This window comes from Pleuronectes platessa, chromosome 6 (assembly GCF_947347685.1).
Source record: "Pleuronectes platessa chromosome 6, fPlePla1.1, whole genome shotgun sequence".
NCBI classification, from domain to species: domain Eukaryota; kingdom Metazoa; phylum Chordata; class Actinopteri; order Pleuronectiformes; family Pleuronectidae; genus Pleuronectes; species Pleuronectes platessa.
Window position 1 is genome coordinate 3,358,459 of NC_070631.1, and position 25,569 is coordinate 3,384,027.

The 25,569-nt window shown below is 43.1% G+C and overlaps 4 protein-coding genes across 4 annotated transcripts; all 4 read left to right on the top strand.

Moving 5' to 3' along the window:
- The first annotated feature begins 1,326 nt into the window (after positions 1–1,326).
- Positions 1,327–2,385, top strand: LOC128441864 (lysophosphatidic acid receptor 4). Its single transcript, XM_053423977.1, has one exon. The coding sequence runs from the start codon at positions 1,327–1,329 to the stop codon at positions 2,194–2,196; it is 870 nt and encodes a 289-aa protein (XP_053279952.1). The 3' UTR covers positions 2,197–2,385.
- Positions 2,386–2,670: 285 nt separating this feature from the next.
- On the top strand, positions 2,671–3,890 carry LOC128441865 (lysophosphatidic acid receptor 4-like). Its single transcript, XM_053423978.1, has 2 exons — positions 2,671–2,676; positions 2,973–3,890. Exons 1-2 carry the CDS (start codon positions 2,671–2,673, stop codon positions 3,888–3,890), a joined length of 924 nt encoding a protein of 307 aa, XP_053279953.1.
- A 3,828-nt stretch (positions 3,891–7,718) lies between these two features.
- On the top strand, positions 7,719–12,999 carry LOC128441767 (lysophosphatidic acid receptor 6-like). Its single transcript, XM_053423852.1, has 2 exons — positions 7,719–8,568; positions 12,549–12,999. The coding sequence occupies exons 1-2, from the start codon at positions 7,738–7,740 to the stop codon at positions 12,693–12,695; spliced, it is 978 nt and encodes a 325-aa protein (XP_053279827.1). The 5' UTR covers positions 7,719–7,737; the 3' UTR covers positions 12,696–12,999.
- Positions 13,000–16,426: 3,427 nt separating this feature from the next.
- Positions 16,427–17,662, top strand: LOC128442873 (lysophosphatidic acid receptor 6). Its single transcript, XM_053425481.1, has one exon. The coding sequence runs from the start codon at positions 16,438–16,440 to the stop codon at positions 17,401–17,403; it is 966 nt and encodes a 321-aa protein (XP_053281456.1). The 5' UTR covers positions 16,427–16,437; the 3' UTR covers positions 17,404–17,662.
- The last annotated feature ends 7,907 nt before the right edge of the window (positions 17,663–25,569 follow it).

The following is a 25,569-nucleotide window of genomic DNA, read 5'->3' on the forward strand; positions in this document are numbered from 1 at the left end:
CTGCCTGGTATGCTGCTATTTACTCCTGTCACAGTACAATCTGCTCACAGATGCATATCATATCATTGGTTTGGGCTACAAGTTCATCCTCACACTATCAGTCTCACAGGTGGCCTGTGAGAGGACCTTCTCTACTCTGAAACTTGTGAAGAATCGCCTGAGAACCTCTCTCAATCAAGAGAACTTAGAAGCATTCATGCTGATGGCAACAGAGAAGGAGATTCTAATGGCACTTGACAAAGATGACATTATTGACAAGATGGCAGAGAGCAGTGAGCTACTGCGCCGCCTACTGGTTTACTAGGGATAATCGCTGACTGGTTACTCTTAGTGATCTACTTTATTGACACTAATGAGTGAATATTGTATTCTAAGTTCTTCTTTGTTGTTCCCACATTGTTGCTTGTTAAATTTAAAGAAATTAATATATTCCAGTTTTGATATATGTTTGATGCTTGAAAGTAAAGTTAATTATTGAACATCCAAGCTAGTATTTGTCTCTCTTTTTACAAATATAGGCCCATTGTTTTGTGTGTCTTGCCTTGTACATTTGTGTATCCTATGGCTGCTGTCCTCAATAGTTTTTGAGTATTCATCCATTGCTATAACATTTGAAAACAGGGTTTTCAATGAAAATCATATATTCAAATAGATAACTCATCGGTCACTCCTAAATCTCTTTTAACAATCAAATAGTGTTAGAATACACAACTAGAGGTATGGTGGTCTGCATGAGAAGGGTGGCCTGGAATGGCATCAAATTCCCGGCCTGAATTATTGTCCCAGTCCGCCACTGAGCACAACAATCTCAAGTGTTGCTTTCTACATTTGGAGATCAGACTCTCAACAACTAGGTAAGTGACTTTGTTTAGTGTCAAAATCCTTTGTTTATTGCTCTATTTAGTCTTTTAGTTTTCACAACACGTTTATCTTCTTAAAAGTAGCTCCTGCAATGTAGGGGAGAGTCACAGAGGTTTAAGATCAATATAATATAAAATATAAAAGCAGTAAGATAAAAAATGTATTGTCTCACAAACACCGTTAGAGGAAGTGTTGCCTTTATCTGTTTTCTGTATTTTCTTCCGGTTACTTCACTTCAGTCTTTTTGGATATTCTCTGTAACAAATACAGGACCATGTGTTGTGTGCAGTATAAAAAATGTCCATCATAGTTTATATCTGAACAAAACAGATGAATGTGTAAAGTTTCTTGAGAAATGCAGTAGTAACAAGGACTAGACGTTAAGGAATGTCGACACAATGACTGATCCGATGAGTAAAACATTCGTTTCCAATGTTGTGAGAAACTAAAAGTGGAAAACTCTCAATGGAAACATGTTTGTGTGTTGATGAACACGCCTTCAGCGTGTTCATCAGCAACCTGGCCCTGGTGGACATCCTCATCCTCTGCACTCTGCCCTTCAGGATCCACTACCACCTCAACAGAGACAACTGGGTGTTTGGGGACGTCGCCTGCCGCATCACTGGGGTCCTGTTCTACTCCAACATCTACATGAGCATCTGTTTCATGACTTGTATCTGTGTGGACCGCTACATGGCCACGGTGCATCCTCACGCCTACCAGAGGCAGCGGAGGCCCTGGCGCTCTCTGGCCGTGAGTGTGGCGCTCTGGTGCGTTGCTGGAGTGGCGATGCTGGTCTTCGTCGTCTTGGGGCCTCTGGAAACCAACGTCAACCAATCTGGAGGCCGCAGTTGTTTCGAGAACTTATCCAAGCACGAGTGGGACACACGTGCGGGGGTGTACAACCTCCTGGGCCTGATCTTATTCTCCCTGGTGCCCACCGTGATCATCCTGGTTTGTTACCCGCTGGCTGTGAAGCGCATCTCCATGATCAGGACTAACACAGCCCAAAGAGCCTTGAGGGTCATTTACACCATCCTGGCCATCACGCTGCTCTGCTTCCTGCCCAACCACCTGGTGTATCTGCTGCACATCCTGCAACGCACGGGTGTCATCAAGAGCTGCACCACCGCCAACCGCATCTTTGAAGCCAGGCGGGTCACCATGGCCCTCGTCACCCTCAACACGTGCCTGGACCCCGTGCTGTACTATGTCACCCCCGGCCACTTCAAATGGAGGCTCTTGAAGATGACATGGCTGTGTGCACGAGTGGAGAGGAGCAGAGATGTTAGTACGATTGCAGTGGACCGAGAAGCTGAACCTGTAGATATATAACTGAAATATAACTCTGCTTTCCTTGTCTATATATGAAACTGGAGACTTTTCTATGAAAGTGTTTATTAAAATTGTCATTTTAAATCAAAATAAAGGGAAGGATCGAAAACATGCTTTTCTTTATCTTGTGCGGTTTTGTCTCGTAACGAGTCTTCAGCAAGCAGACGTTAAGAATCAACATTTCTCATGTTAAAGCAATGTTATTTTATATATTTTAAACTTAAAACAGAAGAAGTAGACCTGTGCAAAGATTTAGGAATTTGAATAAGTTATTGTATTTCTTTTTAAATTCATCAAATAAAAAGCGACAGCACAGTAACATTTGGAGTATCTGTTGTTTTAATGTCCATTCACTACAGGGTTCTATTTATATTGAGTATCTAGTATAATTGTAATAACTCCACAGCTTCACCCGTATGGGGGGGGGGGGGGGGGGGGGGGACTGGCTGCACAGTCAGGACAGGCCCGTGGTTAATGAAGGTGTGAGGCAGCCCATGTGATACCTGTAAATAAACAGTACTTCCATTGTTTTATAATGAAATAACATATGTAGAAAACTTTTTTATTTCCCTCCGTGTGACTGCAGGATGAGACCTGGTGATTGAAAACGGGAAGTACTGTTTGATTTCTAGTGTGCCGTGAGAGATCGTCAGGTGTGCCGTGGGAAATTATCTAATATCTAGTGTTGCACCGAAGTATCGGCCGAACAGCGGTAGCGGCAGATATTTGCCTCGTTTACCGACATCTGCAAATAGGGTTAGGGTTAGGCACATCAGTTCTACCTCTTCCCAGTGATCTACATCCTGGCGTTAGTCGTGGGTCTACCTGGAAATCTGGCTGCTCTCTTCGTCTTCACCTTCAAGATCACCCCTCGCACAGCCTTCAGCGTGTTCATCAGCAACCTAGCCCTGGTGGACATCCTCATCCTCTGCACGCTGCCCTTCAGGATCCACTACCACCTCAACAGAAACAACTGGGTGTTTGGGGACGTCGCCTGCCGCATCACTGGGGTCCTGTTCTACTCCAACATCTACATGAGCATCTGTTTCATGACTTGTATCTGTGTGGACCGCTACATGGCCACGGTGCATCCTCACGCCTACCAGAGGCAGCGGAGGCCCTGGCGCTCTCTGGCCGTGTGTGTTGCGCTCTGGTGCGTCGCTGGTGTGTTGATGCTGGTCTTTGTCGTCTTGGGGCCTCTGAAAACAAACGTCAACCAATCTGGAAAACACACTTGTTTCGAGAACTTATCCAAGCACGAGTGGGACATGCGTGCGGGGGTGTACAACCTGCTGGGCCTGATCTTGGGCTCCCTGCTGCCCACGGTGATCATCCTGGTGTGTTACCCTCTGATTGTGAGGCGCATCTCCATGATCAGGACCAAAACAGCCCAAAGAGCCTTGAGGGTCATTCACACCATCCTGGCCATCACGCTGCTCTGCTTCCTGCCCAACCACGTAGCGAATCTGCTGCACATCCTGCAACGCAGGGAGGTCATCAAGACATCCTGCACCACCGCCAACCGCATCCACGACGTCAGGCTGGTCACCACGGCCCTCGTCACCCTCAACACGTGCCTGTACCCCGTGCTCTACTATGTCACCACCAGCCACTTCAAATGGAGGCTCTTGAAGATGACATGGCTGTGTGGACGAGTGGAGAGGAGCGAGAGAACTGAACCTGTAGATTTATAATTTAAATATAACTCTATAATATAGACTATAATATGCTTCCATGTCTATATATGGAACTGGAGATTTAAAGATATAAAAGTGTTTGTAATAATTGTCATTTTACATCAATATAAAGGGACAGAATGAGAACAGGCTTCTGATTTTCTTTATCTTGTGCGGTTGTGTCTTGTAATGAGTCTACAGCAAGCAGACGTTAAGAATCAACATTTTTCATGTTGATTCCGTTCCAGTACTGTGACTGCAGGATGAGACCTGGTGATTGGAAACGTGAAGTATCGGAGGATTTACTCTTGTACTAAATATAACGTTACTGCTATGACTGATGTCGTGTTCTTTTATCCCAAATATGAGAAGAGCCGGTCTTGGTTTGGTTCAACAAGTATTTATTTAGAAGCCATGAAAAGGTATGAAAAGGTACAGCACAGCAATGGGTCCCCAACGCACAGCCCCAGGCCTCTAGCAGCACGGGGAGGCAAGAGTCGCGCCGAACAGACGACGGGTGGAATACTTATAACAGTAGTGTTGGGAAACACTGTCTTTATGAAACCAAAGGCACCCTTTCGGCCTGTTAGACATGTTAGTCAAAGCCTGAAAGCAGCATGTTTCTTTGTTCTTGGAAAAAGCCTCCCGAACTCTAGTTCTCAGGATGCTGCATGCCCCTTCTGTTCCGGACATCTTCACACATAGGTGTGAAAAGCCACAAAAGTCAACTCCAATTGGTCACTCTGGCCCCATGACCTCTGAGGTCACCGGGCCTATATAAGACCAAGATCTGCCCCAACTCTCTCTCTTTCCATCCACCCACCGACGAAGCAGGCGGCCAGCCGTTTCTCCTGAATCGCTGAGGAGAGGGCCTGGCTGCTCCAGCACATCTCTTTCCACAACCTTCCAGCAGGGAGGCAGCCAGCTTCTCCTCCTGCATCGGCGAGAGGTGAAACCTGATTTCTCCAGCTCAACCCTTCTCTTCGCATCCGAAGAGAGGAACGCAAAGGTCTAGCTTCCAGCTCACCTTCTCAAGGAAACCTCCTGGCCCTTCAAGCTCTACAAACTCCTAGCAGCGACTCAATGTCCTGCAGGTAAGGATTTCGAACCAGCATCGGAGCGCACGGCTCCCCAGCAACGCTAAGGCAGAGACCTTACACAAAGCCAGGAGATGTCACAGAACTGCAAACAGCACAGCAAATTTCTCCCTTTCTAAGGACTGGTAACATACTGGGCTTAATAATGATACTAGACTAAAGAAGACTGTTTATTTGATTCTGTGTGGTGTTTATAAGTTTGATATATGCTGTGATATTGTAGGTATAAGTTAAATGAAAGTTAATGCTAGTTAGGCTCGCCACAGGCTTTTTCTCTGATTCTCTCATTATCTGATTAACATCTACACAGACACACGCATAGTCTTCACCTTACTTATCTCCTTCCCCACTTCAGAAAAAGGAGGGGGGGGCTGCTATTTTAGGGGCATCTTAAAAGCCCACGGGAAAGTGTTACTCTTTTGGCAAGCCACCATTTTAAGAACACCCTTATTTACATACACACACACATTCAAATACACATACACATCTTTGTTAATTAGAAAGTTTTTTAGTAATTTGTGTGTTTATACTTTATTATGTTCATAATGAATGTTTTCTTTCACAAATGTTCTTCCATTAATGTTGTATAAGTGAATTTTGACAACCGCTGTCAGGAACTCTATAACCTTCACTGTTCATTATAGAATCTTTAATAGTAAATATTGAGATTTCTAATTGAACTAGATCTAAATGAGACTGATCTTAATCAATAAATTGGCTATCTTTTCCCTTCCGTCGAAGGGTGGTGCCTCGAGACAACTTTAACCAATTAAAGTTATGATTTAATATTCATATTTAAAATAGTAATGTTTTATATTTTATTTTGATAACCAAATTTATTGAATGCCTAAAGGCACACCATTCTATGGTTACACTTTTTATTACACATTATTGCACAACACTGATGGTGCCCCGTGTGAGGCAGAGTACAGTTGGCAAAAATCATGACTATGCAATATTAATGTGTTTATCATTTTTGGCCAAACCCCAGAACAAAATGAATTCGGAATCTCAGTCAAGCCAAAGGTTTGAATTCAATTCCACTAGTCTGCCACCGGAGTAGACATTCAACCGTATTTACAAACAAGTGCATCGTGCTGATATTTTATTTACTCATAAATAAATGTTTATTAATAACTCATTATTAAGAACTACCATTTTAAGTCCTCATAGTGTTACACTAAAAGATGCTATCGTTGCTTATAGTTCTAGTTGAATGTTCTTTGTTGAAATTTTTATAATTTCTTTTAACATTTGAATATCAAACGTCGTATATTCGTTAGAGTAAAACATGTGGATATATGCTTACAAACACAAAGACATTCTCAGAGAGTCCACCAGATGTGTGTCTTATTTACTTTACCCTTTGGGGGACGACCTTTGACCTAGGGAACCATCTCTTACCAGTTAACAGATGGGCTCAGAAGGAATGTTCTTGACCAGTGTGCCTTCATGTTCGGACACAAAGATGTGCCCTTATTCAGTCAGAAATCCCATGTGGGATGCATTATACCTGAAGTCATGGGTGGAACCAAACTCCCTATATATGTTTGCTTTCATCCCCTGCAAGTCAGATTTCACTATTGGCTTGTGTGTCTCCGAGTCTCTAGAGCTCGTCCTGACCTGTGGTTTCTTGTAATAAACTTTGTTACACTGAAACTACTGGGTCCTCGGAATCCTTCCTTCATCATCAACAACTTCTACAACATCATTGACCTCTCGGCTGCATCAAATATACGATACACATATTCAATGTTAACTGGTCAAGCTGCGAAATATCCTATAACTGTTAAATGCTTTTGAATTAAGACAAAGCGTGCCACTGGCCCTATGTAACAGAGCTTGTACCTGGCTGTTACTGCCAAGCATAGATAATGTTTTTTTTTATTAAACTTCACTCTCTAAAGCAGATTCATAATCATCTAAACACATGGCCACACATTCATAATAACTCAGTTTATTATTTTTACACTGCAGTGGGAGGTGAATCTCATGTCATGCTTTGGTTTCCTGCTCCACTTGTCACACGGTGCGCTGACAGGAAATGAAGCAGCCTGACCAAAGAGCTGCATGGTCTACACAACGCAGAGAGCAGCTGCACGGTGATAACGCAGCAGCTCAACAATCTCAGGTGTTGCTTTCTACTTTTGGAGATCAGACACTCAACAACTAGGTAAGTGACTTTGTTTAAAGTCAAAATCATATATGAATTACTCTATGTAGTCTGGGTTTAGTTTTCAGAACATGTTTACCTTTTTAGAAGCAGCTCCCGCAATGAAGCTGAGAGTCACAGAGGTTTAACATCTAATATAAAAGCAATAAGATAAAACATCCATTGTCTCACAAACACCGTTAGAGGAAGTGTTGCCTTTAATTGTGGTCAGTACTTTGTTCCTGTTATTTCACTTCACACTTTTTGGATAATCTCTGTAACAAATACAGGACAATGTGTTGTGTGCAGTGTGAAAAATGTCCATCATAGTTTATATCTGACAGAAACAGAAGAATATGTTAAGTTTCTTGAGAAATTCATTAGAAGCAAGGATTAGACATTAAGGAATGTCGACATGTGACTGATCTGTTGAGTAAAAGATTGGTTTCCAATGTTGTGAGAAACCAAGAGTGGAAAAACTCTGAAAGGAAACATGTTTGTGTTGCTACATTTACAGAGGATGGTGTGTGAGGCAGAAGCGTGAATGAAAACAAACCCACATGTTCATTTGACTTCTTTCACAGACCCCCCCCCCCCCCCCCATCAATTGTTCATCATGAACGGGACGGACACCAGCTGCAGCATCACGTCAGCAGAATATCAGTATTCCCTCTTCCCAGTGATCTACATCCTGGCATTAGTCGTGGGTCTACCTGGAAATCTGGCTGCTCTCTTCGTCTTCACCTTCAAGATCACCCCTCGCACAGCCTTCAGCGTGTTCATCAGCAACCTGGCCCTGTCGGACATCCTCATCCTCTGCACTCTGCCCTTCAGGATCCACTACCACCTCAAAGGAAACAACTGGGTGTTTGGGGACGTCGCCTGCCGCATCACTGGGGTCCTGTTCTTCTGCAACATCTACATGAGCAACTGTTTCATGACTTGTATCTGTGTGGACCGCTACATGGCCACGGTGCATCCTCACGCCTACCAGAGGCAGCGGAGGCCCTGGCGCTCTCTGGCCGTGTGTGTTGCGCTCTGGTGCGTCGCTGGAGTGGCGATGGGGGTCTTTGTCCTCTTGGGGCCTATGGAAACCAACGTCAACCAATTTGGAAAACACACTTGTTTCGAGAACTTATCCAAGCACGAGTGGGTCACGCGTGCGGGGGTGTACAACCTGCTTGGCCTGATCTTGGGCTCCCTACTGCCAACGGTGATCATCCTGGTGTGTTACCCTCTGATTGTGAGGCGCATCTCCATGATCAGGACCAAAACAGCCCAAAGAGCCTTGAGGGTCATTCGCACCATCCTGGCCATCACGCTGCTCTGCTTCCTGCCCAACCACTTGGCGAATATGCTGCACATCCTGCAACGCAGGGAGGTCATCAAGACATCCTGCACCGCCGCCAACCGCATCCACGACGTCAGGCTGGTCACCACGGCCCTCGTGACCCCAGGCCCGGTTCCAGAACAGAATGCCTTGGGGTGCATCTGAGATTACAGGGGGTGCACCAGTACTATACAAACCAGCTACCCAGCTTCAGTTCAGACTTCGCTTTTTTACACACAGGCCTTTCTACCATAGACAAGCACTTCTGTGTAGTTCTACTGACATGTTGAGACAACAAACAATTACTGTGCTTAAAAGATGGTATCATATCATGTCTTGTGATGTGGAGAACATTTCAGCTGCAACATTTGCTTATTGATATCTTAGATAGCTTTGAATATGAGATAGGTTTTTGATATGTGTGATGTGTGAGTTGTAAAAAAGAACAGAATTCTACACAAAAAAAAAAACATGTGACTGCAATTCAAAAATAACGTTCATTTTTTATAAATTGGGGCAGGATATTTGACATAACAAATAATTTTACATTGGCACTTAAAAATAAAACAGATTTTAGCTGAACAAGGAAAGAACACTTTCAGATTTTGAACTTTGTCCAAAAAGTAATCAGTATAATTCTTAAAGTTAACATAACAGTAAATAAATACAATAAAAAGAAATATGGGTTCTTATGAACATAATACATTTAATACATTAATAAAAGTAGCTGTTGTTGACATATATGAACAAATAATTTTACAATGTCATTCAAATTGTAACAACTACCAGTATGTAGACATCAGGCTGTCAGCAGCCATTTTCTCAAACTGTCCCAGGTTCCAAGACAGGGGCACACTTGATCCACCAGGGGGCACAGGATCCTTGTTGGACAGTCAAAAGTCAAAGGTTAAACTATGTACATAACAAATTGTACATTATTATATTTAATACAAACGAGGTATTCCCCCCTCAGTAGAATAAAATGACTAACATTACCCAACAACTATAGCAGTGTAGGATACATAATCATGTTAAAATAAACATAATACTTGATACAATAAAATCTGAAATGTGATTACAAAAAATATTTCTTACCCTCAGAAGAGCTGCAGCCTCCTTGAAGCTGTGCTGAATCTTCTTAGCAGCGTCTCTTTCCACTCTCCAGTTAACTTCTTGGTGAGGTCCTTCTCCACAGCAATCTGGATGAGACAGGCTTTTCTTTTGTGGAGCATGCTCCTTCTGTGTTCACTGAACACATTTTTGAGAGTTGAAAATGAATTTTCACATGTTGCAGTTGATGCACCGAAGGTAAGGCTCAGCTTGAGTGTTTTTAGCACAGTAGGCATGGCTGCTAGAGGCTCACAGTATCGTATCAAAATGTCCTGTGTAGTCCAGTTTTCATTTGATTTGGCCATTTCGTCCTGCAGAAACTGCTGTGCTACAGCAAACTCAGCTTCCTTCATCTCTGTGCCTGTTAGGTCAAGCAGTGGTCTCACTTTGTTTGTGTTCAGGAAATCTTCACTCCCTGGGTGTAAGGTGCAGAGGGCCTGCACCAGTTGGCTGTTTCTTATGCTGAATCTTGCTTTAATCTCTCCCACTACAGCATCCAATGTACTGAAATACAGTCTTTTACACCCAGTCCTCTCTTCCGCTTCCTTTTGACGGTGACCAACTGTGGTGTCCACCACATAGTCACTCAAGTGGCTCAAATTTCTTGGTCGTTTCTGTGGGGGTGCTGCTGCAGGAGGTTCTGAGGTCTGTCTGTCTTGAGAGAATTTCTCCCAAAATGTGTCAAACTGAGTATCACATCTCAGCTTCTCAACACACGCCAAGGCACTTTGGACCAGTCTGACACCAGTGTAGAGGTCTGTGGATTTGGCTTGGAGTGCAGTGTTGGGAGGATCAAGCAAACTCAATATTTGATGCGTCATGCAGGCAATGAACAGGAAGCTGGGCTGGGTAATGGCCTTCAAAAGCCCTGTGGCCTCCATTCGCACCTCTGCTGCACTGGTTTGGGAGCCTTCGATCCCACGAAGCAAGTGGACAATGTTATCAATTGATTTCAGGATCACCGTCACTGTGGCCAGGTGGCCTGTCCACCGTTGCTCAAGCAACCTCTTCAACTTCTCGCCCGTGTACACTGCAGCCACTGTAGGTTTCTTGAAGTACTTGTAGAGTGAGGTGCATACACTGAAAAAGTTTTCCAGTGCGAAATCAGAAGACATGGCGTGCACCACAACCAAATGCAACTGATGATTAAAGCAGTGTACGTATGGCACCTCTCTCTGCAATTCTTCCTGCACGATTTTCTGCATCCCTCCGTGTACTCCAGACATGACACTTGCCCCATCGTAACACTGACTGAGCACCTTCGCTGTATTTAGCCCAATGTCTCTCAACTGTGCCAAAACCAGCTGAGTCAGAGACTTGGCATCACATTGTTTGGTAGTGGCCATTGAGACAAGTCGCTCCCTTACAGTGTTGCTTGTGTCCACGTAGCGAAGCACTATGGATATATTTTCGCAGCCAGTGGGATCTTTGGTGCCATCAACCTTTAATGTGTACCAAGCCTCTCCTATATCTTTCACTATTTCCTCTGTGATGATTGTTCTCATGATTTCAATAATTTCATTTTGGATGTGATGTGATGTGTATGTGGCATTCGCAGGGATGGTGCTAAAAATCCTAGCAAGGTCCTTGTCCTTTTTAAGGGTGTAGTCCATCAATGCAAGAAAAATGCCACTGCCCACCTCACCTCTTGCATCCAAAGCATCATCTGAGCCACGAAAAGGCAGCTGGTTTAAAGCTATAAATTGAATGATGTCAACAATAGCTGCTACATAGGTGCGGTTCCTCTCCAGTTGTGCTGTATTTACAAGTGTGGAGATCTCTGTACCAGTCACACTCCTTGTACGCCTCTCCTTCCACAATGCCACTGACTTCATGTGCTCTTTGCTGGACTCGTGCCTTCCCAGCCCCTTTCCACGTACAAGAGCATGGCGCCAGTTGTTGTAGCCAGTCATGGTGAAAGCATCGGTGCTGTTTTTATTTGACCCAAAGTTTCTGCAGGCATAGCAGAAAATTGAATCTTTCTCACACGAATACTCTAGCCATTCTCTAGCAGCAAACCACGAGCTGCAAAAGGACCGCTTTACCCCACTGTACAGGCGAGTCGGATATGTTTTAAGAAATACCTGGGTAGGCTGTGTTGATCCGAGATCCCCTGGCACTTGCGGGCCGCCAACGGGTGGCAGTGTCGAAGCCGAAGGCTGCTTGTCCGGGAGTGAGGGCGGCGCAGGCAAAGGCAGCGAGTCGGGCAGGATTGAGCTGGCGTTGCTAGTGCTAGCCTCCACAACGGTTATAGAGCTGACGTTGACAGAAGCCAAAGTAACGTCAACTGTTCCGGCTGCCGCGTGACCCACATTGTCTCCATCCTCCTCCCTGCTCCGGTTAATGTCTTCTGCTGTGTTCTTTTTTAACCATTTTCGGATATCCATTCCTAAATGGATATCCAACGGATATATAACTGTTGCTGCCGAAGAAGTTCAACGTCACTACCGTGCGCGCTATAGATATACTATGGGTGCGTGCATTTTGCAAACGACGCCGGCATGACACACGATGCCGGCCGGCGGCCAATCATATAGAGCGACAACATTGCGCCCTCGAGTGTGATATTGCTTTATACAACAGTATAAAGCAAAATATATACTAGTAAAATGTACTGTTAATAATAATAATTGACAATAGATTGTGATTTGTTTGTTTATTTAATCATATAAACGAATGAAATTGCTTCCGGCAACAAAAATAAATTCCCACTGAGCGGACTGTTGCCAAGCAACATATAAACAAAACACCATACATAAATGCGGAGTGATTTTGTCAGTTTGTTGAACAGTCAGAGTGATGTCGGATGCTCATATCTCAACGGTATTTAATGGAAATAGTCACAAGTTTCATTACAATTTGTTTTGTGAGCAAGTATTTTATTATTTTTATCATATTTATAAAAAAAAAAAATCTTTATTTTTTTTTCAATTGAGGGTGCAAACAATTTTTTTGGGGGTGCAATGCATGCTTATGCACCCCCGTAGAACCGGACCTGCGTGACCCTCAACACGTGCCTGGACCCCGTGCTCTACTATGTCACCACCAGCCACTGCAAATGGAGGCGCTTGAAGATGACATGGCTGTGTAGACGAGTGGAGAGGAGCGAGAGAACTGAACCTGTAGATTTATAACTTAAATATAACTCTGCTTCCATGTCTATATATGGAACTGGAGATTTAAAGATATAAAAGTGTTTATAATAATTGTCATTTTACATCAATATAAAGGGACAGAATGAGAACAGGCTTCTGATTTTCTTTATCTTGTGCGGTTGTGTCTTGTAATGAGTCTACAGCAAGCAGACGTTAAGAATCAAAATTTTTCATGTTAAAGCAATGTTATTTTATATTTTATAAACTTAAAACAGAAGAAGTAGACCTGTGCAAAGATTTTGGAATTTGAACAAGTTATTGTGTTTCTTTTTAAGTTCATTAAATAAAAAGTAGCACAGTAACATTTGTAGTATCTGTGATTTGAATATCCATTCACTAAAGGGTTTTATTTATATTAAGTATCTAGTATAAGGGTGATAACTCCAAAGCTTCACCTGTATGGGGGGGGGGGGGGGGGGGGGGACTGGCTGCATAGTCAGGACAAATCCAGTCACCTTCATGGCCCGTGGTTAATGAAGGTGTGAGGCAGCCAATGTGATACCTATAAATAAACATTACTACCACTGTTTTATAATGAAATAACTTTAACATATGTAGAAAACTTTTTTATTTCCTTCCGTTCCAGTACTGTGACTGCAGGATGAGACCTGGTGATTGAAAACTTTAAGTACCGGAGGATTTACTCTTGTACTAAATATAACGTTACTGCTATGACTGATGTCGTGTTCTTTTATCCCAAATATGAGAAGAGCCGGTCTTGGTTTGGTTCAACAAGTATTTATTTAGAAGCCATGAAAAGGTATGAAAAGGTACAGCACAGCAATGGGTCCCCAACGCACAGCCCCAGGCCTCTAGCAGCACGGGGAAGCAAGAATCGCGCCGAACAGACGACGGGTGGAATACTTGTAACAGAAGTGTTGAGAAACACTGTCTTTATGAAACCAAAGGCACCCTTTCGGCCTACATGTTAGTCAAAGCCTGAAAGCAGCATGTTTCTTTGTTCTTGGAAAAAGCCTCCCGAACTCTAGTTCTCAGGATGCTGCATGCCCCTTCTGTTCCGGACATCTTCACACATAGGTGTGAAAAGCCACAAAAGTCAACTCCAATTGGTCACTCTGGCCCCATGACCTCTGAGGTCACCGGGCCTATATAAGACCAAGATCTGCCCCAACTCTCTCTCTTTCCATCCACCCACCGACGAAGCAGGCGGCCAGCCGTTTCTCCTGAATCGCTGAGGAGAGGGCCTGGCTGCTCCAGCACATCTCTTTCCACAACCTTCCAGCAGGGAGGCAGCCAGCTTCTCCTCCTGCATCGGCGAGGGGTGAAACCTGACTTCTCCAGCTCAACCCTTCTCTTCGCATCCGAAGAGAGGAACGCAAAGGTCTAGCTTCCAGCTCACCTTCTCAAGGAAACCTCCTCGCCCTTCAAGCTCTACAAACTCCTAGCAGCGACTCAATGTCCTGCACGTAAGGATTTCGAACCAGCATCGGAGCGCACGGCTCCCCAGCAACGCTAAGGCAGAGACCTTACACAAAGCCAGGAGATGTCACAGAACTGCAAACAGCACAGCAAATTTCTCCCTTTCTAAGGACTGGTAACATACTGGGCTTAATAATGATACTAGACTAAAGAAGACTGTTTATTTGATTCTGTGTGGTGTTTATAAGTTTGATATATGCTGTGATATTGTAGGTATAAGTTAAATGAAAGTTAATGCTAGTTAGGCTCGCCACAGGCTTTTTCTCTGATTCTCTCATTATCTGATTAACATCTACACAGACACACGCATAGTCTTCACCTTACTTATCTCCTTCCCCACTTCAGAAAAAGGAGGGGGGGGCTGCTATTTTAGGGGCATCTTAAAAGCCCACGGGAAAGTGTTACTCTTTTGGCAAGCCACCATTTTAAGAACACCCTTATTTACATACACACACACATTCAAATACACATACACATCTTTGTTAATTAGAAAGTTTTTTAGTAATTTGTGTGTTTATACTTTATTATGTTCATAATGAATGTTTTCTTTCACAAATGTTCTTCCATTAATGTTGTATAAGTGAATTTTGACAACCGCTGTCAGGAACTCTATAACCTTCACTGTTCATTATAGAATCTTTAATAGTAAATATTGAGATTTCTAATTGAACTAGATCTAAATGAGACTGATCTTAATCAATAAATTGGCTATCTTTTCCCTTCCGTCGAAGGGTGGTGCCTCGAGACAACTTTAACCAATTAAAGTTATGATTTAATATTCATATTTAAAATAGTAATGTTTTATATTTTATTTTGATAACCAAATTTATTGAATGCCTAAAGGCACACCATTCTATGGTTACACTTTTTATTACACATTATTGCACAACACTGATGGTGCCCCGTGTGAGGCAGAGTACAGTTGGCAAAAATCATGACTATGCAATATTAATGTGTTTATCATTTTTGGCCAAACCCCAGAACAAAATGAATTCGGAATCTCAGTCAAGCCAAAGGTTTGAATTCAATTCCACTAGTCTGCCACCGGAGTAGACATTCAACCGTATTTACAAACAAGTGCATCGTGCTGATATTTTATTTACTCATAAATAAATGTTTATTAATAATTCATTATTAAGAACTACCATTTTAAGTCCTCATAGTGTTACACTAAAATATGCTATCGTTGCTTATAGTACTAGTTGAATGTTCTTTGTTGAAATTTTTATAATTTCTTTTAACATTTGAATATCACATATTCAATGTTAACTGGTCAAGCTGCGAAATATCCTATAACTGTTAAATGCTTTTGAATTAAGACAAAGCGTGCCACTGGCCCTATTTAACAGAGCTTGTACCTGGCTGTTACTGCCAAGCATAGATAATGTTTTTTTTTATTAAACTTCACTCTCTAAAGCAGATTCATAATCATCTAAACACATGGCCACACATTCATAATAACTCAGTTTATTATTTTTAGACAGCCGTGGGCAGTGAATCTCATGTCATGCTTTGGTTTCCTGCTCCACTTGTCACACGGTGCGCTGACAGGAAATGAAGCAGCCTGACCAAAGAGCTGCATGGTCTACACAACGCAGAGAGCAGCTGCACGGTGATAACGCAGCAGCTCAACAATCTCAGGTGTTGCTTTCTACTTTTGGAGATCAGACACTCAACAACTAGGTAAGTGACTTTGTTTAAAGTCAAAATCATATATGAATTACTCTATGTAGTCTGGGTTTAGTTTTCAGAACATGTTTACCTTTTTAGAAGCAGCTCCCGCAATGAAGCTGAGAGTCACAGAGGTTTAACATCTAATATAAAAGCAATAAGATAAAACATCCATTGTCTCACAAACACCGTTAGAAGAAGTGTTGCCTTTAATTGTGGTCAGTACTTTGTTCCTGTTATTTCACTTCACACTTTTTGGATAATCTCTGTAACAAATACAGGACAATGTGTTGTGTGCAGTGTGAAAAATGTCCATCATAGTTTATATCTGACAGAAACAGAAGAATATGTTAAGTTTCTTGAGAAATTCATTAGAAGCAAGGATTAGACATTAAGGAATGTCGACATGTGACTGATCTGTTGAGTAAAAGATTGGTTTCCAATGTTGTGAGAAACCAAGAGTGGAAAAACTCTGAAAGGAAACATGTTTGTGTTGCTACATTTACAGAGGACGGTGTGTGAGGCAGAAGCGTGAATGAAAACAAACCCACATGTTCATTTGACTTCTTTCACAGACCCCCCCCCCCCCCCCCCCCATCAATTGTTCATCATGAACGGGACGGACACCAGCTGCAGCATCACGTCAGCAGAATATCAGTATTCCCTCTTCCCAGTGATCTACATCCTGGCATTAGTCGTGGGTCTACCTGGAAATCTGGCTGCTCTCTTCGTCTTCACCTTCAAGATCACCCCTCGCACAGCCTTCAGCGTGTTCATCAGCAACCTGGCCCTGTCGGACATCCTCATCCTCTGCACTCTGCCCTTCAGGATCCACTACCACCTCAAAGGAAACAACTGGGTGTTTGGGGACGTCGCCTGCCGCATCACTGGGGTCCTGTTCTTCTGCAACATCTACATGAGCAACTGTTTCATGACTTGTATCTGTGTGGACCGCTACATGGCCACGGTGCATCCTCACGCCTACCAGAGGCAGCGGAGGCCCTGGCGCTCTCTGGCCGTGTGTGTTGCGCTCTGGTGCGTCGCTGGAGTGGCGATGGGGGTCTTTGTCCTCTTGGGGCCTATGGAAACCAACATCAACCAATTTGGAAAACACACTTGTTTCGAGAACTTATCCAAGCACGAGTGGGTCACGCGTGCGGGGGTGTACAACCTGCTGGGCCTGATCTTGGGCTCCCTACTGCCAACGGTGATCATCCTGGTGTGTTACCCTCTGATTGTGAGGCGCATCTCCATGATCAGGACCAAAACAGCCCAAAGAGCCTTGAGGGTCATTCGCACCATCCTGGCCATCACGCTGCTCTGCTTCCTGCCCAACCACTTGGCGAATATGCTGCACATCCTGCAACGCAGGGAGGTCATCAAGACATCCTGCACCGCCGCCAACCGCATCCACGACGTCAGGCTGGTCACCACGGCCCTCGTGACCCTCAACACGTGCCTGGACCCCGTGCTCTACTATGTCACCACCAGCCACTGCAAATGGAGGCGCTTGAAGGTGACATGGCTGTGTAGACGAGTGGAGAGGAGCGAGAGAACTGAACCTGTAGATTTATAACTTAAATATAACTCTGCTTCCATGTCTATATATGGAACTGGAGATTTAAAGATATAAAAGTGTTTATAATAATTGTCATTTTACATCAATATAAAGGGACAGAATGAGAACAGGCTTCTGATTTTCTTTATCTTGTGCGGTTGTGTCTTGTAATGAGTCTACAGCAAGCAGACGTTAAGAATCAAAATTTTTCATGTTAAAGCAATGTTATTTTATATTTTATAAACTTAAAACAGAAGAAGTAGACCTGTGCAAAGATTTTGGAATTTGAACAAGTTATTGTGTTTCTTTTTAAGTTCATTAAATAAAAAGTAGCACAGTAACATTTGTAGTATCTGTGATTTGAATATCCATTCACTAAAGGGTTTGTCGTGGCAATTAATAATAATCCCACCTTAGCAAGGAGGAAACGAGACACAATTCTCTTACAGTATTGTCACACATTTAATGCTCGAGCATGGTACATACAACAGAGTTGAGTTTGTCATATGCACCCAGACAGAAGACAGTGGTTGGTATTTATACATTTGGCTAACCCCACCCATTCGGGAGGGGGTTGTTAAACAGTTAATGACACAGGAGAAGCAGCACTTCAAACATCTTCAAGCTCCTCCTAGAGAGGAACAAACTTATTGATCAGCCTCTTTGATATAAAGGAAATAGGTGACGGGTATCCTGTCCCCTGCTCTCAGACCCCTGGAGTGTAACATCTGTCTCCAAGATCCCTTCTTAGTGTCTACAACCACCACAAATCCCCCGTGCTGTAAGGTCTTTGTTAGGTGACTTTGGGTAAGGAACATCAAAGTAGTTCCTTACATCAATCATAATGCCTGAATAGCTAATTACTATCACACTGTGTCCGGACTAATTAGATTACTGTGACTGGAGTAATCAGGCCAACACTCACTCAGTTCTAGAGGAACCAGCAACATCAAAGTTACATTTGTTAGAGATTCAATGATGATCAATCCAAGTATACATAAACATGATTATATTATGGTCACATGTTACATTTCCCTTACAATCCGTCATTTTGATCATTATGGATCAATAACACTTTATAAGGTGGGGGAAATCCCACTCTGTCCGAAGTTGACGATTGAGGGTACTTCAGTTGTGTGATATATTATCAACGTCATCATATGGTGGAATCCAGTCTGAGATAGGCTAGAGGTCAATTTGCATAGCGGTAACAATGGCCTAAGTGCATTTTTTTGCGTATCAGACCAATCTTACAAGTGATAACAGAAATAGCAATCAAAAACATGAACAAACGACTGTGGGATTCTCTTGGTAAGCAGCTGTAACACTGGTCCCCACAGACTAAATACACCTTCTCTGGCAGTGCAGACTGTCTGTTAAAAGAAACAGTTTTTGTTTGATTTAAATAAGCATTTGCTGTAATTATTTGGCTAGGATCCTGTACACAGAAGAAACATTTGACATAGGATGCACTGGCAAAGGATGCCAAGCGACTGAGCAGTTGCGGGCTGAGGATTTAGATGAAAATATAGGCTTTGAACAATAATTCAGATTTAAATTCTAAGAACATTATTTGGGTTTGAGTTTTCCACGGTGCTATCCACATTCCTGCCATGACGCAAAAAGTATATTCTGGATTACTTTTTTTTTTTTTTTTTTTTTTTTTAGTTCCTTCTGTCTCTTTCTCGCCGTTTCTTCCTTTATCTGCAACAGCTGTTGGTTGTTGGTATGGTTTTACACCTCAGTGAGAGCTGTCGTCTTTCTTCTGCTTTGTTCCTCGTCTGTGAGGGAAGCGACACTTTCTCCCTGGGCCTCCGTCTCAAGTGGCGGACTTATATCAGCACCCAGTCTCCTGGTTTCCAATTATGCAACTGGCTCTCTGCTGGTTGCGGGATTGCTGCATTTACCTGTGTGTATAAGGCTCAACATTTTGGTTATGTCCACACAGTACATACCTGTTCGGGCCCTTCCCCTCCCTCTCATGGTCAGTAAACACTACCGGTAGTGCTTTGATCCATGAGAGTTCTGTGTCATCACAGCACTTGACCATTTGTTTTTAATTGTTCCAATGTTCTCTTTCAACTGCTCCACCCCTTGTTTCTAGGGTAAATGTTTTCTCGCACTAACACCGTTGCGACTGCAGAGGCATCTGCTTTACCTGTAGGGAAAATATGTCAACAGCCACATGACAATGCTCCTTTCCTTCACATGGTGTTAGTTCAATGAAATCCATTTGCAAGCGATCAATCGGTTGGCCAGGGGGTTGTACGTCCAGGCCTCCTGTAGTGTTGCCTGTCAGAAAATGTAAACATTTTGAAATAAAACGTAAAGGAGTAGTTTGGGAAACCAGACAATTTTCAATAAAACAGAAACAAACAAAACAACAAATAAACATTTAAACACACATGGACGGCCGTCCTTAGATTGACATACATTGTTAAAACATTTACATTCTGCTTTCTCTATGTTGTTAGCATGGCTCTGTGCTTCTGCTAAATCTGTGAGAGAAAGGAAAAAGGAATATCAATGACAGTATGTTGGTTAGTTGCCGCTTCCTCTGCTGCTGTATCTGCTTGAGCATTACCTGTTGAAAAACAGAATCACCTTTAGTGTGAGCTTCACACTTTACAGAGTAAAATGGCTGTTAATAGAATTAGGTTGCTGCTCTAGCAGAATGGACGATCCAGAATATGGCATTAACAATGTGACCTCTTGATATCATTCTGCTCTTAGACAGAGAGGCTGACCCAATGCCAAGCTATCTAATTTCTTGGAGGATAAATACGCCACTGGTCGTTTGCACTAAACTGTTGTCATGAAACCCCGTTCCTCATTTACAGTCTGTGTAAATGATCTGTTTTGATCTGGTGGTCCCAGTGTAGGTGTCGAAGTCAGTCTGTTGTAGTTAGGTAAATGCTGTGTCAGCGTCTGTCATTCACGTCAGGTTGTCGGTTGGTGTCAGTCCTTGGCCATGCATAACATACAGGAGTGGAGCCTCCAGGGATGCATAATCACAGATCCACTGTTTACAGTAGTCCGTCATCCCTAAAAAAATTACATCAATTGTTTTTTAGAACGCGGTGTTAGAATCTTTAGGATGGCTTCCACTCGTTTGAGCTCAATGTTTTTACCGCTACTAGAAATTTTGTGTCCTAGGAAAGTTACACTTTTCTGGACAAATTGCAGCTTAGCCAGGCTGGCCTCGTGGCCCTGGTCTGCAAGATATTTTAGCATGCTACTGTGTCGACTTTAAAGGCCTGTGTTGTTGGTGAACAAATCATCGAATCATCAACATTTATATCAGCGCGCTTACCGCTGGTAATGCCAAGTCCTCCAGACTCACTTGCTTACCGCTGGTAATGCCAAGTCCTCCAGACTCACTTGCATAACCCGTGACCTGACTGCGCGGGATTCCACAAAACTTTTGGACATACGTCTGAACGTATATGATTTATCCGGAATTGTGAAAGCAAACCAATACTGAGAGTGTGGATGAACTGGGACACTGAAAAATGCATTAGCAAAATAAACAATTCAAAATAAACAAAAACTACATGCTTTCTGGTGGAACCAGAGAATCTTTTATATTATCCTCTCTTTTTTGTTTTATTTTAATTTATTCAATAGGCATTCTTACTGGTGAGTGTGCACATGGAATGATGACTCCGGTTTTCTACCAGTTTTAAAATTCTGGTGTTATACCTGCTGCTGCTTCTGGATTGAGTGGATGTGCGCTCGAACATTAACGTTATGTGCTCTTTGGTGTCACATTGAGATGTTCAGTTTAAAATAATCCCAGATCATACTTATCATTAGTCCATACATTTTGTTGCACTTTTTGTAACTCTGAAGAGTCAATTGTTAAACTGCAAACCTTTTGTTTAAATTTAGCGGTTTGTTCTAAATACACATTTTTGTTTTCCCCCATAAAAATGCTCTGAAAATGGGCATCTGTGTGTTTGCATTGAGGAAGAATATTGAATTCCTTCTCCCCTATCCTCCCATTTACAATCTTGTGAACACTCAGTGACCATGTGTGCCAAATTTTCCCACTGCACATCATTTGCTTTAGCTAGAAATATATCTGGTGATGGGTTAAGTATATTAAAGATTTGCCTATTGTGGGGTCAACACAACAGTCAATGCTTACAATCTATTATCATAATACACCCAATCACTACTAATACAATTGCTTTCTTTAATCTTCCTGGAACCAGTTTTTTTTTTTTAATGTCTGTTCCTTCACTAACTGTTGCTGTGCAATGTAAGTCAGATACTTGCATGACGCAGTGTGTGTGTGTGTGTGTGCTATTTCAAGCAGATCTGAGGTTATATACCTTGGCCCAGTGGGTAACAGGTCCCATTGGTGTAGGTACAGTGGCTAACCATGATCTGGTTGTACATATTCACTATGGATATCTCATGTTCTGGTGACTTAAACCCCTTCCTGTTTACAATGCAAAAATCAAGCCTAAGACCACATTTGGTGTCCTCCTAACAAATTTTCAAGTCAACATGTATTTTATATCCCCATCTGTTTTGGTAACAGACCGTGGTGTGGTATATGATTATTTAATTTTGGTGCCTGATGCCCCAACAGTGAAAATATATATATACCAACCAATTTTGGAAGATAATGTTGTTTTGCGGCCCCAGAATCAACCAGAAATTAGATATTTTGCCTGCTACCTGTAGAGATATTTCAGGTAAAACTTCAGATCCACTTGCTTTTTGCCATGTTAAACAATTCTTTGTAATGTTTGTACGTGTGGTGTTGGGGGTGCGTTCACCTGAATCTGGAGTCTCCTCCGCCTCTGCCTCAAGCCATGCCTCATCCTCTGTGCAGTCTCTGGGATACGTGAAAAATAAGTCCAGTGGATCTCCTTTTCAGCCTTGTCGTGTTACAGTCTCTCGCACAGTGGTCTGGGTCTTCTGGTGGCAACATTCAGCGGTTATCTTTGAAGACTTTAATAGATTTGACCACCTTTCCAGCAGGTTGTTCTCATAGAGTCTCTTCACATGTCCGCGAAACCGCATCTGTTCTCCAGTCATAGCGCATGTCTGTCCCTGGCCAGTCCCTTTATACTTGGCCCCTTGCCATTTCAGTTTCATGCTGTGGAGCAAGAGACTTCTGGTTTCTCTCAAAGTCTGCCTTTACTGTTATACAATTTGGGACAGTACTTCGAAAATTGCAGGCCCTCCTTGTGACGCTATGTCTGACAGTTCACTGGAAATTCAGCACATCTCCTCTGGTGTCCAGGCTCTGTAGACATACATCACTGCATCTGCGTCTGCTCTTGTTCTTGTTGAGATGGGACTGAGTCTGTCCGACTGTCCTGACATGGAGTTGGAGCGAATGCTGCGCCTGATGTGGTGCGTCCTGTTGAGGCAGACTGTCCTTGGAGGTCTCGGTATGAGATAGCAGGCTGTTGGTTCAGGTGGCTCTGATGAGCGGCTGAGGCAGGGAGGAGATCCAGTTCTTTCTGTGAATGTGAGAGCTGAGGACATTGATTAGTTTCCCTCCCCTCCCTCTTGCCCCCCAGTTCACTACTTTGTTGCCTGTTTCTTTTTTTTTCAGATTCAATCCTCCACATCAAAAATGCTATCCAATTAATTTTGGTTTTACCATTTTGGTTTTACCATTTCTCATGTTTTACCAATTCATCTTGTAGCGCCTGTATTTGATTTATACAAAAACTTCCATTCTCAGGAAATCCAAATTGTTCCTCCCACACCAGAAGCTGTTTACAGGAGTCATCACCATGTATCTCACACATAATTTTTGCACATCCCATTAGATCACACACTTCAGTAAAAGGTTTGCTATTAAGTTTCCCCATTTAAATTCAATTCGCAGTCACTCACTTACCAGCACATAGATGACATTAATTGATATTATTCTTATTAATTCCTTTATCAATGGGTCATCACCCCTAAGTAATGTCACTCTACCTCACGCGTCACCCCGTGCTCTTCAATACTGTATCCTCCTTCAAAGAAAAATTTCAGATGCCGTATCGAACAATCTTCATTCCATAATCTCACAAGCAGCCTCTTCTCACCCTGGGAGTCGATTACGACTTGCCCTTCAGGAGAGGTAGACTTCGGGTCTTGGGCAATAATAATTAATAAAAAGAAAATCCCCTCACCGACTGCGCGCAGATTTACACTTGGTCTTGAGAATGGTTTGAAGCGTGAATGAGTTAGGCATCCCGGACGAAGCCCCCAAATTGTCGTGGCAATTAATAATAATCCCACCTTAGCAAGGAGGAAACGAGACACAATTCTCTTACAGTATTGTCACACATTTAATGCTCGAGCATGGTACATACAACAGAGTTGAGTTTGTCATATGCACCCAGACAGAAGACAGTGGTTGGTATTTATACATTTGGCTAACCCCACCCATTCGGGAGGGGGTTGTTAAACAGTTAATGACACAGGAGAAGCAGCACTTCAAACATCTTCAAGCTCCTCCTAGAGAGGAACAAACTTATTGATCAGCCTCTTTGATATAAAGGAAATAGGTGACGGGTATCCTGTCCCCTGCTCTCAGACCCCTGGAGTGTAACATCTGTCTCCAAGATCCCTTCTTAGTGTCTACAACCACCACAAATCCCCCGTGCTGTAAGGTCTTTGTTAGGTGAGTTTGGGTAAGGAACATCAAAGTAGTTCCTTACATCAATCATAATGCCTGAATAGCTAATTACTATCACACTGTGTCCGGACTAATTAGATTACTGTGACTGGAGTAATCAGGCCAACACTCACTCAGTTCTAGAGGAACCAGCAACATCAAAGTTACATTTGTTAGAGATTCAATGATGATCAATCCAAGTATACATAAACATGATTATATTATGGTCACATGTTACATTTCCCTTACAGGTTTTATTTATATTAAGTATCTAGTATAAGGGTGATAACTCCAAAGCTTCACCTGTATGGGGGGGGGGGGGGGGGACTGGCTGCATAGTCAGGACAAATCCAGTCACCTTCATGGCCCGTGGTTAATGAAGGTGTGAGGCAGCCAATGTGATACCTATAAATAAACATTACTACCACTGTTTTATAATGAAATAACTTTAACATATGTAGAAAACTTTTTTATTTCCTTCCGTTCCAGTACTGTGACTGCAGGATGAGACCTGGTGATTGAAAACTTTAAGTACCGGAGGATTTACTCTTGTACTAAATATAACGTTACTGCTATGACTGATGTCGTGTTCTTTTATCCCAAATATGAGAAGAGCCGGTCTTGGTTTGGTTCAACAAGTATTTATTTAGAAGCCATGAAAAGGTATGAAAAGGTACAGCACAGCAATGGGTCCCCAACGCACAGCCCCAGGCTTCTAGCAGCACGGGGAAGCAAGAGTCGCGCCGAACAGACGACGGGTGGAATACTTGTAACAGTAGTGTTGAGAAACACTGTCTTTATGAAACCAAAGGCACCCTTTCGGCCTACATGCTAGTCAAAGCCTGAAAGCAGCATGTTTCTTTGTTCTTGGAAAAAGCCTCCCGAACTCTAGTTCTCAGGATGCTGCATGCCCCTTCTGGTCCGGACATCTTCACACATAGGTGTGAAAAGCCACAAAAGTCAACTCCAATTGGTCACTCTGGCCCCATGACCTCTGAGGTCACCGGGCCTATATAAGACCAAGATCTGCCCCAACTCTCTCTCTCTTTCCATCCACCCACCGACGAAGGAGGCGGCCAGCCGTTTCTCCTGAATCGCTGAGGAGAGGGCCTGGCTGCTCCAGCACATCTCTTTCCACAACCTTCCAGCAGGGAGGCAGCCAGCTTCTCCTCCTGCATCGGCGAGAGGTGAAACCTGATTTCTCCAGCTCAACCCTTCTCTTCGCATCCGAAGAGAGGAACGCAAAGGTCTAGCTTCCAGCTCACCTTCTCAAGGAAACCTCCTGGCCCTTCAAGCTCTACAAACTCCTAGCAGCGACTCAATGTCCTGCAGGTAAGGATTTCGAACCAGCATCGGAGCGCACGGCTCCCCAGCAACGCTAAGGCAGAGACCTTACACAAAGCCAGGAGATGTCACAGAACTGCAAACAGCACAGCAAATTTCTCCCTTTCTAAGGACTGGTAACATACTGGGCTTAATAATGATACTAGACTAAAGAAGACTGTTTATTTGATTCTGTGTGGTGTTTATAAGTTTGATATATGCTG

Excerpts from the sequence above, each read along its gene's own strand:
- LOC128441864 (XM_053423977.1), top strand. The coding sequence starts at position 1,327 with ATGGAAACATGTTTGTGTGTTGATGAACACGCCTTCAGCGTGTTCATC.
- LOC128441767 (XM_053423852.1), top strand. The coding sequence starts at position 7,738 with ATGAACGGGACGGACACCAGCTGCAGCATCACGTCAGCAGAATATCAG. Across the intron at positions 8,569-12,548 it reads GGCTGGTCACCACGGCCCTC|AACCGGACCTGCGTGACCCT; the intron begins GTGACCCCAGGC and ends GCACCCCCGTAG.
- LOC128442873 (XM_053425481.1), top strand. The coding sequence starts at position 16,438 with ATGAACGGGACGGACACCAGCTGCAGCATCACGTCAGCAGAATATCAG.